Raw genomic sequence first — 14258 nt, 5'->3', positions numbered from 1 at the left:
ATTGTTTCTGGCAGCCGGAGATGACAGTGGATTCCAGCAAGCAGCCCTGGCCCAACGCTTCCACTGTCTTCGGAGCATTCTGACATTTGTAATCGTCCATGACCTACTGTTTCCTTCTTGCTTAATATAACACTAACATTTTTTATTTAAAGCAATGGCTCTTTTTGGCAAATAATGTTAGGGACCCTCATAAGTAACCAGCAAATGAGAAAAAACTAAAACACTTTCAGAACACGCATTTTTTTCCCCTCACTGCTGATTCTCTTTAAAAGGCTGTTTCTGTGATTTCAACTGAAATCAACTGAATAGCAACAGAGCGACCATTTTTATAGAACTTTAAAAAATAATACAAATAAAAGAAATGGAATTAAAAATGTTGTGCCCTACCTGCTGAATGTAGCTTTAAAAAATATAAGAATATAATGCTACCCTAAACAACGACCCATATTCCAGTTTTGTTGGTTTAAAATTTTAATTGCGAAGATCAGCTCAGACTATCAGGCTTATAATTAGAGATGGTCTCATAGAGAATGAGAAAGTATTCTAGATCCAGAGCATTGCTTCCTACAAGCCGGGCATGCATTTTTAATGAACCACTTGCTGAGTACCTCTGGGGAGAAAATTATGCTTACTGCTACATTAAAAGTAATGAGAAAAACAGAAGTAAAAGACAGTGTCTTCTTAAATATTAAATGACAACAAAAGTTAAAGGAACATCAGTGGGCATATTTTATTCCTTTCTGGATATGCATGTGCATTCCATTAATGCAAAAAAAAAAAAAAAAAGAGGCTGGATTTTGTGGAGGATGTCAGATTTTCAGAAGACAAAGAGTTAAAATGTGGCCTAGAAAGAAAAGGCCCATGTGAATACGCGCCTACATTAACCATTAAGCATTTATTGAGCCTTTAACCAAAAGCCTATTCTTACCCCCATAACCATCTCTACTACACTTTGCTAGTTTAGGAAGGGAACTGGGGGCTCGTAACCTGAAGGCTTTTGGGGGGCAAAGATCTTGAGCTCCTCATGGCAACAATTTGACAAGAATCCTCCAGGATAATAGTCACTGACACTCCTTGAGCCTTTGCACGTTCTAGGCACCAAATCTGATGCTTTACACGCGTATCCTCATGCCTTACCTGCCCTTTGAAAAAGGTTCTCTTGTGGTCCCCATTTTAGAGATGAGGACACAGGTCTAAAGAGGGTCAGCCTCTTGCCCAAGGTCAAGCTGAGACTAGAGTTCATAACTACGTAAATTACAGTCTACCCTGGAAATCAGGAGAAAGGGCAGGAAAGGCTGGACATATCCACAGCTCATGCCATTCTTCGTATACGAGGTGCCCCGGCACAGACCTTCGGTTGCTTGGTTCCGTGGCCTTTGTGTCTTGAGCTGGGTTGAATCTCTACATCCCTATGAGGCTCAGCTGCAGTTCTCAATGGTGAGCGACGTAGTGCTTAGGGGGTGGGGGGCAGGGTGAAGCTAAACAGGTGCGGTCCCTGCGAGAGGCTGTGACGCCGCATGCACGTGCGGTTCACGTCGGCTGCCAAGTTTTTGCTTTGGTCGCCTCTCCCGCACATTTTAATCTGGAGACAATTACAGTCCATTCTGGGAAGGGATAAAGGGGATTAGCATTTGTGAGGTCAGCTCCGACAGTGTCCCTTTGTGGGACAGTAGGCTCCTGACCTCGATCAGCTTCTGTCCGCTGGGTGAAAGCAGGCTGTCTGCGGCACCCTCGGCACACGCTTCAGCGAGCGGGAGAGAAGGGAAGCGAGCCTCTGGACTCTTTATCTCAGGAGATGACTAAGTCGGCGACGTGCCAGTTGGATGAGGTTTTTTTTTTTTTTTTTTTTTTAATTAATTAATTAATTAATTTATGGCTGTGCTGGGTCTTCGTTTCTGTGCGAGGGCTTTCTCTAGTTGCGGCGAGCGGGGGCCACTCTTCATCGCGGTGCGCGGGCCTCTCACTATCGCGGCCTCTCTTGTTGCGGAGCACAGGCTCCAGACGCGCGGGCTCAGTAGTTGTGGCTCGCGGGCTCTAGAGCACAGGCTCAGTAGTTGTGGCTCACGGGCCTAGTCGCTCCGCGGCATGTGGGATCTTCCCAGACCAGGGCTCGAACCCGTGTCCCCTGCGTTGGCAGGTGGATTCTCAACCACTGCGCCACCAGGGAAGACCCTGGATGAGGTTTTATGAATTGGTGGCTTCCCCCAATTTTCTTGGAAGTGAGAGGGAAGGAATATCATCAATGCTACCGGCATCCAAATAGGACTGAGGTCATTTTGCATTTAGCGCTTACGAGATACTCTGCAAGTACCAACTCTCACACCTCACAACCACGTTACGGGTTACGATCGCGTTTTCCAGATGGGGAGGCTGGAGCTCAGCAAGGTGGTCACTTGCCCGAGGCCACTCAGCTTTTTACGTAGGGGAGTTGGGGATCTGAGCCTCACAGCCCTTTCTTCGCTGGGCGGCCTCTACCAGCTGTTGTCGGCTCAGTAACGATGCTCCCAAACACCTTTGATGGCCCAGGAAAGACTTCTTTTAGCTACAGGTAAGGCCCTCCTGGTTTACGAAGGCTGGCAGACACCAGAAGAGGTCATCAGGATAATTCTAACATCTTTTCCCCCAACAGCAGACAGTCTTTGGCTGGGGGTCGGTTTAGGAGCAGCTGTAGTTTTTTCTGGAAGCAGGAGGGTGGCCTAGTGACAGCTGGCTATCCTGGCTTGTGATTCTAGGGTTCTGTTTCCCTACTTGGGGATGCAAATGCAGGCATCTGGGTCACAAAGGGAGGGCTCGGATTTCTGGTGTGAGGGCCCCCCCCTTGGAAAAGTTAGCTATTGTTTTCTGTTATTTCTGTTAAAAGTTTGGAGAGATGCTGAGATAAGCATAACAAGCCTCTTAGGACAATAAGCTTGTGTCCCCATGTTTTTTTTTTCTTAAAAAAGATGGTTAAGAAATACCTGTAAAACTCGACAAAAAAAATGCCTACCTCTAGACTAAAGTTAGAAACGCCTGAAGGGAATTTTTCTGTCTTTTCCAACAGTTTGTAAAAAGGTGGAGATACAGGGTCTCCAAGATACTGCGTGCTCTGCTGTAAGCATATCCCTCTTTTGGAGACAGGGCCAGCGTTTGACAGGTTACCCAGTGGCTTCTACTAGATGTAACAAGCACTCCAAGAGGCCTTTCAGAGGAGTCACTCTTTGCTCCATTACTGTTCCCCTAGAGTTGACAAACCCTAGAGTTGAGACAGATCAGGGCAGAGCCTCAGGGAGAGTTGCAGCTCTAGGCACCTCGAGCGTGACCTAGTGCATCCCCCGTCTTGCGGATAAGGAGACCGAGGCACAAGGAGGTGGCTTTTTAAGATTCCCCCGTCTGTTACTAGCAGAGCTGAGCCCAGGACCTAAGTGACAAAAGACACTTTTCAGTCTCCACCTTCTGGAAGACAGTCTGCCCCGCTTGGATGTGATTTTGAGAGTACCTTGCATGGTGACATTTGTTAAAAAATATAGCTGAGCATGTTTTCAGGCAGAAGGAGAGCTGTGAGGATGGAAGGATACAGGAGCACATAGGGGCTCACACAGAGCAAGTGAACGACAGACAACAGCTCCTCATAACTGCAGAATTAAGAAGATGGGGACCTGACACTGAAGCACTGCCTAAAAAACTATTCCGGATTTCCCTGGTGGTCCAGTGGTTAGGACTCCACTCTTCCACCGCAGGGGACCACGTTTGATCTCTGGTCGGGGAAGTTCTGCGTGCCCGGCAGTGTGGCCAAAAAAAAAAAGAAAAATTACAAAACAAACAAACAAACCTATTCCAAGTTAGCAGTTAAAGAATCGAAGTCCTCTGGCCAGTTAAACACTTTCTAATATAAATACACACGCACATTCATGAAGATGCCGCTTGGGCTTTTCGGAAGGCACCTACCTCACTGTTGGCGCTTTCGACGAACGACCCCCCGAACATGGCAGCCATCCACTTGCAGCTGCAGATCAGCAGCGGTTTGTGGGCACTGATGGCTCCATCGTCCAACTTAAATGTCACATCTGCCCAAGGAGGGAGGAAGCACAAGCATGAGCCAACCTCCCCGAGAGACTTCCACCCACGCGCCTCAGCCTACACCTCTCGTCTTCTCTCCTCCATACCTTCAATCACTGCTGTTGTGTCCACCCCTCCCCATCCTCCCCGGCACCCCCCGACCCCCCGCCTTGGGCACACCCAGTTCTCACCGCGTCCTCCGAGGATTAAGGGGTAAGCAGTTAAAATTACACACAGGGTCACAACACAAATTCTCTGAACCATAAAGTAACGTAAAGGAGAGGAATATTTTTTCATCCTTATTATGAAAAATTTCAAACATAGAGAACAGTGGAAAGAATAGTACAACGACAACTTGCTTTTCACATGCTTAATATTTTGTCATGTTTGCCTTAGCTCTACATATATTTATATATATATTTTATATTTATGTAGACGTTTTTTTAACAGCATGATACTTCACCCCTAACTACTTTATTAATAAAGAATTTTCTAAAAATAAGAACATTCTCCTAGATAACCATACCATTATTATTTTTAAGAAAATTAGGAATAATTCTCTAATATCATCCATTATCTAGTTCATATTCAAATTTTTCTAATTACCCCCAATTGTATTTTATAGTTTTTTTTTTTTTTTAAACAGAATCCAATTAAAGCTCCCACACTGTATTTGGTTAATATACCTCTGTAGTAAGGAAAGGGAGATTTCATCACTTTCACTTAAGGTCTATTGTTTACTTTACTGTGGGTTTGTAACATTTCATTAACTTTGAAGACTGCTTCTGTACCATGATGGTCTATGTTTGGAGTAAATATTACTCAAAGCTTCAAAATTAATGAACAGATTCAGCTACCACCTATTACATGTGTATTACTATGACAGGCATTATGAAAGATAAAGAGAAAAATAGACGTATCCCTATAAACAGAAGTCAGGAAGTCAAATTTTTACAATGAAACATACACAGAAAGGACAATTACAGAACAAAAATAGCACAAGCCTGTAAGGTAGGACAAGCATGAGCCAGTCATCCATCTTGGATACAGGCCACCAGGGTGCTTAAGCAATTACATAAGGGCGCTGTGGGCAGCCCTCAGCACAGTTATCAAAGACAACGAAGGGGCAAGAAGGACACAGATGAGCAGGGTAAAGGAGGGTGAGAAGTGAAAGGAGAGGGATTAGAGACAGATGAGGCTTTCCAGATGGGAATGCAGAGGGTCACCGAAATGGCCTCAAGGATTTCAGTGGCCTCGGGAACAAAGGTCACTGATTTTTGTCATGGGTATGTGCTGAAGGGTCAAAACAGACTTGATCAGGGAAGGAATCCTGAAGGGCAATTGTGAGCATCAAAATGACTGGCTGAGGCTCAGGGGTAGCTCGACCTACCCTTGAGAAGCACTGTGACAGCATGGGGCTTTAGGGGGCAGCTTGCATTCAAATCCTGGCTCAATCATTTACTACCTGTATAACCATGGGCCAGTTACCTCACCTCTCTATCCCTCAGTTTCTCCATCTGCAAAACGGAGCTCATCACATTTAACCCTCAAGTCTGTGAGAATGAAATAAGTAAAATACGTGTAACTCAGGTACGTAGGGGAAGAGTACTCATGTATGCTAGCGACGGTTACCCTTCCCCTCCTCGTGTTTGGCTAACGTTTGATAAAAGGCAACCAGAGGTATCGATGACTTTGCCATTGGACCCACTCACCTGAGAAGGTCCCCTTGCTGAGACACTCTTTTATGCGATTGGCTTTCCGGACGTGAAACGCTTTCGTAATCTCCTGGTTCATGAAGGCTTCCTTGTTCATGATGTTTTCCACCATCATCCGCAAATCAAACATCTCTAGGACCTCCGCAATCTGAGCCAGGCCCACCAGATCCTTTTCCTTTTCATCCAGTTGCCCTGTATAGAGAAACTGGAGCAGGGTCCGGAAAGGGCCTGGCTGGACAGAGGGGTCCATCCTGACCACAGTCATGGGGCCCACCCGCTTTGAAACGGGGTTGACCTGCATTTCCTTGTGCATGCCAACGAAGCCCTTACTCCAGCCCGACAGGGTCTGTGTCTCCGCCGCTGAGCCCTCGGCTTCCAGCCCCGGGGTCTCCTGTTGGGACAGGTTCTGGCTTGAGGACACCCACTGATCGGCCTGAGATGTCCTTGGGGTGCCCTCCTCCCTTTCCTCGTCCGGGTCAAGACTCAGGGGCCGCCCCTGGAAATCCCTGCTCTGCTTCTCTTGCTCACAAGCTCCTTCGCTCCAGTGGGGGGTTTCTTCACATTCCATTAAAAAGAGATCATAAAATTTGGAAGAGGAGGTAGCGAGGTAAATTCGGTGTGCAAAGATCCGCTCCTGGTCCTGGAGGATGAACAGGACGTCGGCACACAGAGGACTGTCCAGTAAACAGGCAGCTTCGTTCGTCCCTGTGGAGGGACATTCTGGAACTTTGATGACCGGTGGAGGGGCTTTTGGAGGTAGGAATGGTGCCTGAAGTAAAGGTTTCTGGACTTTCTTTAGGTGGGATTTCCAGAACTGCAGGTGCCGGCGGGAAATGAGGGCGGCTCGGATTGCATTGTCAAACACATCCTTGATTCCAAACTGGTCAAATACGCTTGTTTCATAGTAGGGTATGCCCAGTTCCTTTGCAACCTCTCGGCCTTTTTCTGGGGGCAAAATATCCCCTCTCTTTATGGGCCTGAAGTAGAATATTTTAAAAATTAGAATCAGTCTTATTTCAGGAAAGAAAATAGTAACCAGGGCCTATCTAAGCACCTAAATGGATTATACATTTAAAATCCTATTCAGGCTTTTAACCAGACTCTTGAAAAAAATCTACCAACCTTAAGACTTGCAAATATAAAGGACTCATGACGGTAGGAAAAAAAAAATGCTTCTGGTAGTAACAACAATAACTCAAGTATCAGCCATTTGCTAGCTATGTGATCCTGGGCAAGTTACTTAACCTCTTTAAGCCTTGGTTTTCCCATCTCTAAAATAGGAAGAATAACAGTGAGTACTTGCATCTTAAAGGACGACTGGAAGGTTTAAATGAGATATTTGCCCAGTATAGTACCTGTTCCACAGTAAGTGCCTGATAAATGTTAGCTATTATCATCATTGCCACCATCATCAGCATCATTTTCATCATTATCCCCTTATGCTTACATTTTGCTTTATACCTTAAAAATCAATCCATATTCATTTTCTCACTTGAGCCTCACAGTAACTCTATGGGTGTTATATTTGTTCTACATTTTCTAGAAACTGAGGCAGAGAGTTTAAAGGGTTTGCCTAAGGTCACGTTTGCAAGTTGCTGAGAGACCTTTCCTAAGCAATGAGAGTCTAGAACTCCCTGGTTCTAGCCTAAATGGTCCACGTCCAACAGCTCATTAAGTCTCCTCTATTAGGTTTGTGAGCCTTCTTTCACATCTCACCGCTTCCCTTTCCTTCCACAGTCTTCAGTCAGGCCCTCATCATCTTTTGCCTGGACTAGTACATAAGCCTCTTAACTCATCCATCTTCAGCTTCTCCACATTTTCGCTCTCGGTCCTCACTGCTGCACGAAAATTCCTTACACAATACAAGTACGACTTAGGCGCAGTTCTTTTAAAAAAATTTCCTCTGGTACCACAGAGCCCATGGAATAAAGTCTACACCCTTTAGACTGGCACACAAGGCCCGTTTACAATCTAATCAAACCCCAGGAAGCCAAATGTTTGGAAGCAGTCCTGGCAGAATAGTGCTGTAATTACGGCATAACCGTGGTCAAGACACAGATGGATTTCAGAATGTAGGCAAGATGGGATCTGTCGTTATACTCTTCACACACACATCCTTGATTCTGAGACACACTCTTAGGAGAGGATCTTCCTAAATAAATATTTGGCTTACAAGACCAAGGGTGATGTGTGTGACAGGCACCGGCCTTAGAGCAATAAGAATACTGGGTAGAATTTGGATTTGAGGACCTAGATGGAAAAGAGGGAAAACTGCAGCTTGTTGTAAAGGCGTAAGGGAAGTGCAGAAAGGAAGAAGGGTTAACTTCATCACTAACTGATGAATCTCTTTAAGGCTTAGCTCAGATACCACTTCCTTCATGAGATCTCAGAACTGTCTATGGAAAGGACGGTCCCCTGGAGCTCTGTAACTCTCCTCCAGGCCTCCGCACATCCACGGTGTGTGAGGCCCGACTACCCTAACCTTTGAAACAGAAAGTTCCGAGGCCAGGGGCTAATCTCTCATTTGCCAGGAGTCCTCTTTCCCTCTATGCGGCTTATGATATTCAATTCCAAGTCCATGCATTTAAGAATAGAGGGAACATGAATTGTTTTCAGAACATTCATCCAAGACATACCTAGAACATCAGAAATTATCTCAACAAAGTACCATTTGCTTTTGCTGTGAGAGCATAAAAACTTGTATCTGTACAAAATTTTCTAACAACCCTATTAAGGCAAGTACCTACCTGGAAGGAAGGTATTAATATCAACATTTTGGGAAAAGCTATGCTCACCAGCAAAAAATGGAGTTAAGCATAAAACATATAAAATTATTTTTTAAAAGAGAATGTTGAAGGAGCACAGCTTTTTGAAAAACTCTTATTCCACGTCCCCGCCACCAAGATTGGTATCCACATTTTATACAGACTGAAACAAATTCTCCTTCAAGTTGTATTTTAAACATGTGACGCTCTAAACATATCACCACTAGAGCCATTTAAAAAGCAGTGTTGCAGTTTTGCAACCATAGGTCTATATCATTTTTAAAAACTGGACACTGCCAACTTGGGAATGAAATACTCTCAGAGGTTGGATGGAGGAAAATGAGAAGATTAAAAACACCTGGATATATGTGTGTGCATGAACCTGATGTTCCTGGGGGCAAGAATTATGGCTGATTGATGGGGCCCCAGAGCCACTGAAGAACAGAACCCAAGGCTACAGAGACATCTGCTACCTCTAAATTTTAATTTGGCCGGCACAGTGAAACACTTGAGTCCCTCGGCTTACCTTGCTAAAGGGCGTCTGGCTCTATTAACAGCCTCAAGATCAGCATAGCGGAGATCTAGCTGGCAGCCAACTAGAACAACAGGTGTGCGAGGGCAAAAGTGCTTGATTTCTTGATACCACATGGTTTTCACATGATTTAGGGAATTGGGATTAGCGATCGAAAAACAGAGGACCACAACATCGGACCTAAAAGGAAATCACAAAAGAAGCTGTATTGCCTTTTAACTTTCATTTTCTCGTTTATCATTATGGTTCCTCCCCATCCCCATCCATCTAATGCCATATCATGTCACAGTTAAAAAAAAAAAAAAAAAAACCAGATATTAAAATACATCTTGGTGTCATGCAAACAGCCCCGTAAGCCTCCACATTCCAGCACCCACACAGCCTGAGTGCATTTCCATGTTGCACTGCAGGCCTATGCATTGAAAGGTTTCCAATGATGTTATTTTACAGTACAGATGGTTACCCAAACTAGACTCAGGTCTGGAACCACCACATGCTGAACTATTTCTGTTCATCACAAGAAATAGTTTCAAGATAAAAGAAAATAATACCATTTACCACTGTAAACAGAAAGGTGACGATGACTCAATGAGATAAAGCAAACAGTTTAAACATTACAAAAAAATGTAACAGGTATTTGCTGTACAGGGTCGGCAAATACACAGAAGGATTTCTGCCCTTCTTCTCCCTTAAGCACACATGGAGAGAGCACAACCACTTATCTTTTTCTGAAAAGAAAAAGTCCTGAATTTGCAGGAATTTTGACTTTTTGCTAGGTATAAGGCAAGAAGGTAGTATTTAATATAAAACGAGCCAGAGTTAGTCAGACGGCTAACAAGATGGATGAGAAAATGTTGGAAGCAGATTTCTCAAATGTGATATATGACACAGAGCAGGTATATGGAAAAAAGGAAAATTGTTTTATAGTCAATTGTGACATAAGGATCTTCCATGTTTTATATAATAACTTATCATTCTAGGAGCCAAAGAACTGTTTTACAAAACAGTTGTCAATTATGGTGTTTGACAGATAGCTGCTAAAAGGTATCTTTAATAAGAATTATAAACCATCTTTCTAGGTTCAAATATGCAGAATGATGACTTTGAAAACATGGAGGCAGAAGAATATAAAGAATAGAAAAAGTTATAACCAAGGATTCAAGACTGTTTTGCAGCTACATTCAGAAATAAACTTACAATTTTATTAGATGTTAATTTATTGCCTTTATTGTTTATATAATGAGAAGAATCAAATCGATGAATCAAAACACCATCTTTTTAAATCATTAATGAGCTTCTCTCCCTACATATCAATGAAGACAAACAAATATATCCAGGCAACCATAAAATTTCTAAAAATAATCATTTGCAATGCAGCAAACTGCAGGGTGCTTACATTAAATGTAATTCACAAGTTGAGTCTTTAAATTTATATCCAAGAAAAACTGCACCAGACCACAACAAGTAGAGGGGAAAATCCTGACATTAAAATATTTACAAATTATAAAAGAGGACCCTAGGACTCAAAGCAGATGAGTGTATTAATCTGCATGTTTAAAATGCCCTTGAAATAAAGATCTTATAAAAGATTCTTGGGTACTGGAAAATATAATGTGTGTAAAAATATGCATAACTGTATAAATGAAAGGGAAGCATGTCTTGTCTTTGGGATTCTGATTTAGTTAGCAGAATATTCTGTGCACGGTCTTACTTCTAATCAGCATAAATAATGGTATCCAGTAAAGTCAAGAACGCTTTGAATTTTACATTTTTTAGGAGCTGAGTTTTCTATTATTCATAATCCTATTTATATAGGATGTCTGATGCAGCTCTGCTGTAAGCTTCAGCCTGATCATAAAATAAAGCTGCCAAGAATTCTGCACAGTGAGAATAATATGGCAGTATCTCAGGTTCAAAATCATAGGGAAAGAATTGAGAAAATGTATCCACCACCTAAATGTGGAAGAGTACATATTGATATATGTATAAAATTTTTTCTAATTGGTGCCTTCTATTTCCATATTAAGGCACATGGCTATAAAGAAAATCATTCTCAGAGTTTAATTTATATGACAGACATGTAGCAAAATGTCAATTCTGTTATCTAATTTTATGATACAGCATGTGAGGTTTTGAAATCAGAGCTAGCTCTGTTGCCAAGGTTACCGTGATAACACTCATGCCACTGAATCTATACTAGTTTCTATCCAGATGACCTGTAAACAAGTACAGACAGGACCTTGGGGGCTGGAAAAAATGGCATCTCCTGATGATAGCAGCACAATGCCATTGCACAATACAGGTCCCGAGGGCCCAACTTCTAACTATGTCACATCAATATCTCAGTGCATGAAATGCTGTTGGAAAGCTAGAAAAATAATTCAATGCTCTGTAAATATTTTGCCTCAAAAGGATGATAGTTAAAAAGAGAAGAGGCTGTACTGAGAGCAACGTTACCTCTGAAGCGAAAATAACTTGAGTCAAAATTCTATTTGCATCCTTGGAATAAAGTGATTCTTTTTCCTTTTTTGAAATGCACGTTTAGATGCTATGAGAATCTGTCCCCATGATTTTACATTAAAAGTAGTTTAAAAATTAGATCATATTTTATCTACCAACCTGCTTAAATGTCTTTAACCCTTGTTGATTTAAATACAAATTCAAGTTAAGAAACATTATGTACAGAGGCCTGCCATACGAGTGTAGTGTTCTAAACCTGGTTTTAAGCAAAAGCCTGAGAATCAATGGCTGTAGGGATAGAGCTATATAGAAAGACGCTGCTTTGACATATTCCTTCTCATCCCAGCGTTCTTTTCTAATTCCTAATTCTCAACACCTCAGGATCCTCTACGATATAAACACCTATATAAGCAAGTAGCTATTTTGAGAATGCTATTTATTCCCTCCAGATTTTGAGCCATTTTTCTATCTGGTCAAAGAAGGCACAAGACCTGCAGCTAAGAATATCTCCAGCTTTAGGCAGAATTCCAAGGAGCTAGAGATACTAAATAACTTTTAATCAAAACATTCATTCCTGGGGAGAGACTGCTCAATGTCTGACACAAGCTGGTGTTTAAAAATGCCATTCCTGTGAAAGATAAAAAGAAAAAGGCAAGTTCTAGCATTTCTGCTTCTATGGGCTCTGTTACACTTTTTTACTTTGAAGAGTTGAGTTTAAAAATAATTGGGAGGGGGAGGTGTGATGAGGACATTCTCACAGATTAGGCAGGGGGGTTGGCCTAGAAATGACCTCAGGGCTCCTATTTCAGCTGTAAAAAGAATCTGATGGGATTTAAATGGAGTCCTACAGCTATTTGGAGTAGAAAGCACGAGAATTCGAGAATGCAGAGGCAAAGCACATAGGAGACAAAACTCGAAACACCAGAACTTGAATATTGAGAAGGGTAGGAAAGGTTTGGATTTTTTTTTTTTTTTGGACTGGGCTAAGTGGCTTCATTAAAGAAAGCCAGGATTACAAAGGATTTTAGAATGTTGCTTGCCTATGAATGTTTATTTTTTGGAGAAAAATGTGATTTATTGTTTCTAAGGGGAAAATATCAGTATAAAAGTTTCACTAGGGTACTGACACATCAAATAATGCCCATGAAATAATGTTTTGATTAGACAAGTGAAAAACAATCCAAAGTAAATCTATGTGTTGAAACAATTGCAGATCTCTAGTTTCATGGAGGAGGGTGGGACCAGAGAGAGACCTGTTCATCCCCAAAATGCTTGAGCTGATAAAGCCAACCTCAGTTGTAGCAGTTCTTCTTCAGATATTAAACAAACAGAAAAGCATATTTTTTTCAGCTATCTTTCAAGGAGAACACTGGCCAAAGATAGCATGTGAAAGATTGGCAGAGATATTTGGATAACATAAGGCGTGCATGCAAAGTTGGGACCAATCTTTGTTGGAGGATTAAAGAAAACAAAATCTGAAAATAGTGCATCATACCCACATATCTTGGCCTAGGATAGACTTTTTAAAAAGTGTACTTTATTCATTACACTCTTTATTATATACGGCTATGGGCGTAGAGTGAAATTTTTTTATGTGAAGTCTTTAAAAAATAGATTGAAATTAAATACATGGCGGATTTTCCTTTTAAGGTAATAATATGTGTATATATACATTTTTTTTTCTTTTTCAAGCTAGACTTTAAACATTAAATGCCACACGTTTTCATGGCCTGTCTTTATAATATCTACAGTCAAATTAGCAAACTTGGTGGGAAAAGATCAGGGAAGCAAACAGAAGCTAAGTTTATCCTTTGAAGAAGTGATTGAAAAGGGTAGATAATCAATATCAAAAATTTGCTGTTAGGAATAAATTTTCTATGTTCTTTCCTATCACAAAAATGCTTTCCATCTTTTTTAGTTTGTCTTCCCTTTTCTACTTTGCCATCATTGTCCAGCTAAGGAGCCATGGGCCTTGGGTTTTCTTATCTGCTTAGGTGAAAAAAATAATTGCTAAGTTATCCTTTATCTAAGTAAGACCAGGCCAACGTGGGCAATATGAAGGATAGTGGATCCCATCCAGTCCTCTAGATAGCTGTGAGCAGGACATCCAAGGGCCCTTCTCCAGTGTGCCAACTTTGGTTGGGTCTCTTGCTGATGAATACTTGGTAACCCAGAGTAAGCTACCAATTCTATTTACCTGAGTCTTGCTTGGAAGTATCTCCTTTTTAACATATACTTTTAAGCCTTTCTATGTCACTACTGCCTATTATTATTTCTTTAGTAGAGACTACCATATCCTTTATATATTGGTAGAGATCATGATCACATTTCAATGGGTTTCTTTGTCAATGTACACAAGTCCTCTTCTGGCAAAGATTCAAATAGGAGTCCCTGACCTCCTTCTCCCCACTGATAACCGAGGTAGCCTCTACAGAAACGTTTTCAAAACCATTCATGTCAGCAATACACCTTTCATGCATATAATCTGACAGCGCTGTGCAAACAGACAGATCAAAACAGCACAAAACAGCTGGGAGCATGGCAGAGAAAAGGAATGTGTAACACGTGGCTTTGGGAAATTTTAGTAGGGGAGCAGCCCGGTGTGTATGAGATGCGGAGGGAGTTGTCAGTGATGGTGAACATAACCACCTCGAGATGAATGGCTGTGTAAGCTCATACTCATGGAAGATGGAGACGCCTGTAGGGGAGTGCCTGGCAGGGGGTCTAGGGAGAGCAGGGCAGTACCATGCA

At 42.0% G+C, this 14258-nt stretch overlaps 1 protein-coding gene across 7 annotated transcripts in view; it reads right to left on the bottom strand.

Annotated features, from left to right (window-relative positions):
- The window catches only part of RHOBTB1 (Rho related BTB domain containing 1), a 70210-nt gene that overhangs the window by 12168 nt on the left and 43784 nt on the right, over window positions 1-14258 (bottom strand). For 6 of the 7 annotated variants that reach the window (XR_005016813.1, XM_036828640.1, XM_036828639.1 and 3 more), the window contains 3 exons: window positions 9042-9227; window positions 5748-6727; window positions 3925-4043 (listed from right to left, as the gene is read on the bottom strand). Coding sequence is in view for 6 of the 7 variants with exons in the window: in XM_036828640.1 (XP_036684535.1) it covers window positions 3925-4043; window positions 5748-6727; window positions 9042-9227 (1285 nt within the window). In the remaining variant the exon portion in view is untranslated. The remainder of the gene's footprint in view (window positions 1-3924; window positions 4044-5747; window positions 6728-9041; window positions 9228-14258) is intronic. The other variant, XM_036828642.1, reaches the window with a different exon arrangement.

This window comes from Balaenoptera musculus, chromosome 16, assembly GCF_009873245.2.
Source record: "Balaenoptera musculus isolate JJ_BM4_2016_0621 chromosome 16, mBalMus1.pri.v3, whole genome shotgun sequence".
In the NCBI taxonomy this organism is placed as follows: Eukaryota; Metazoa; Chordata; class Mammalia; order Artiodactyla; family Balaenopteridae; genus Balaenoptera; species Balaenoptera musculus.
This window is presented reverse-complemented; position numbering and strand designations above follow the sequence as displayed.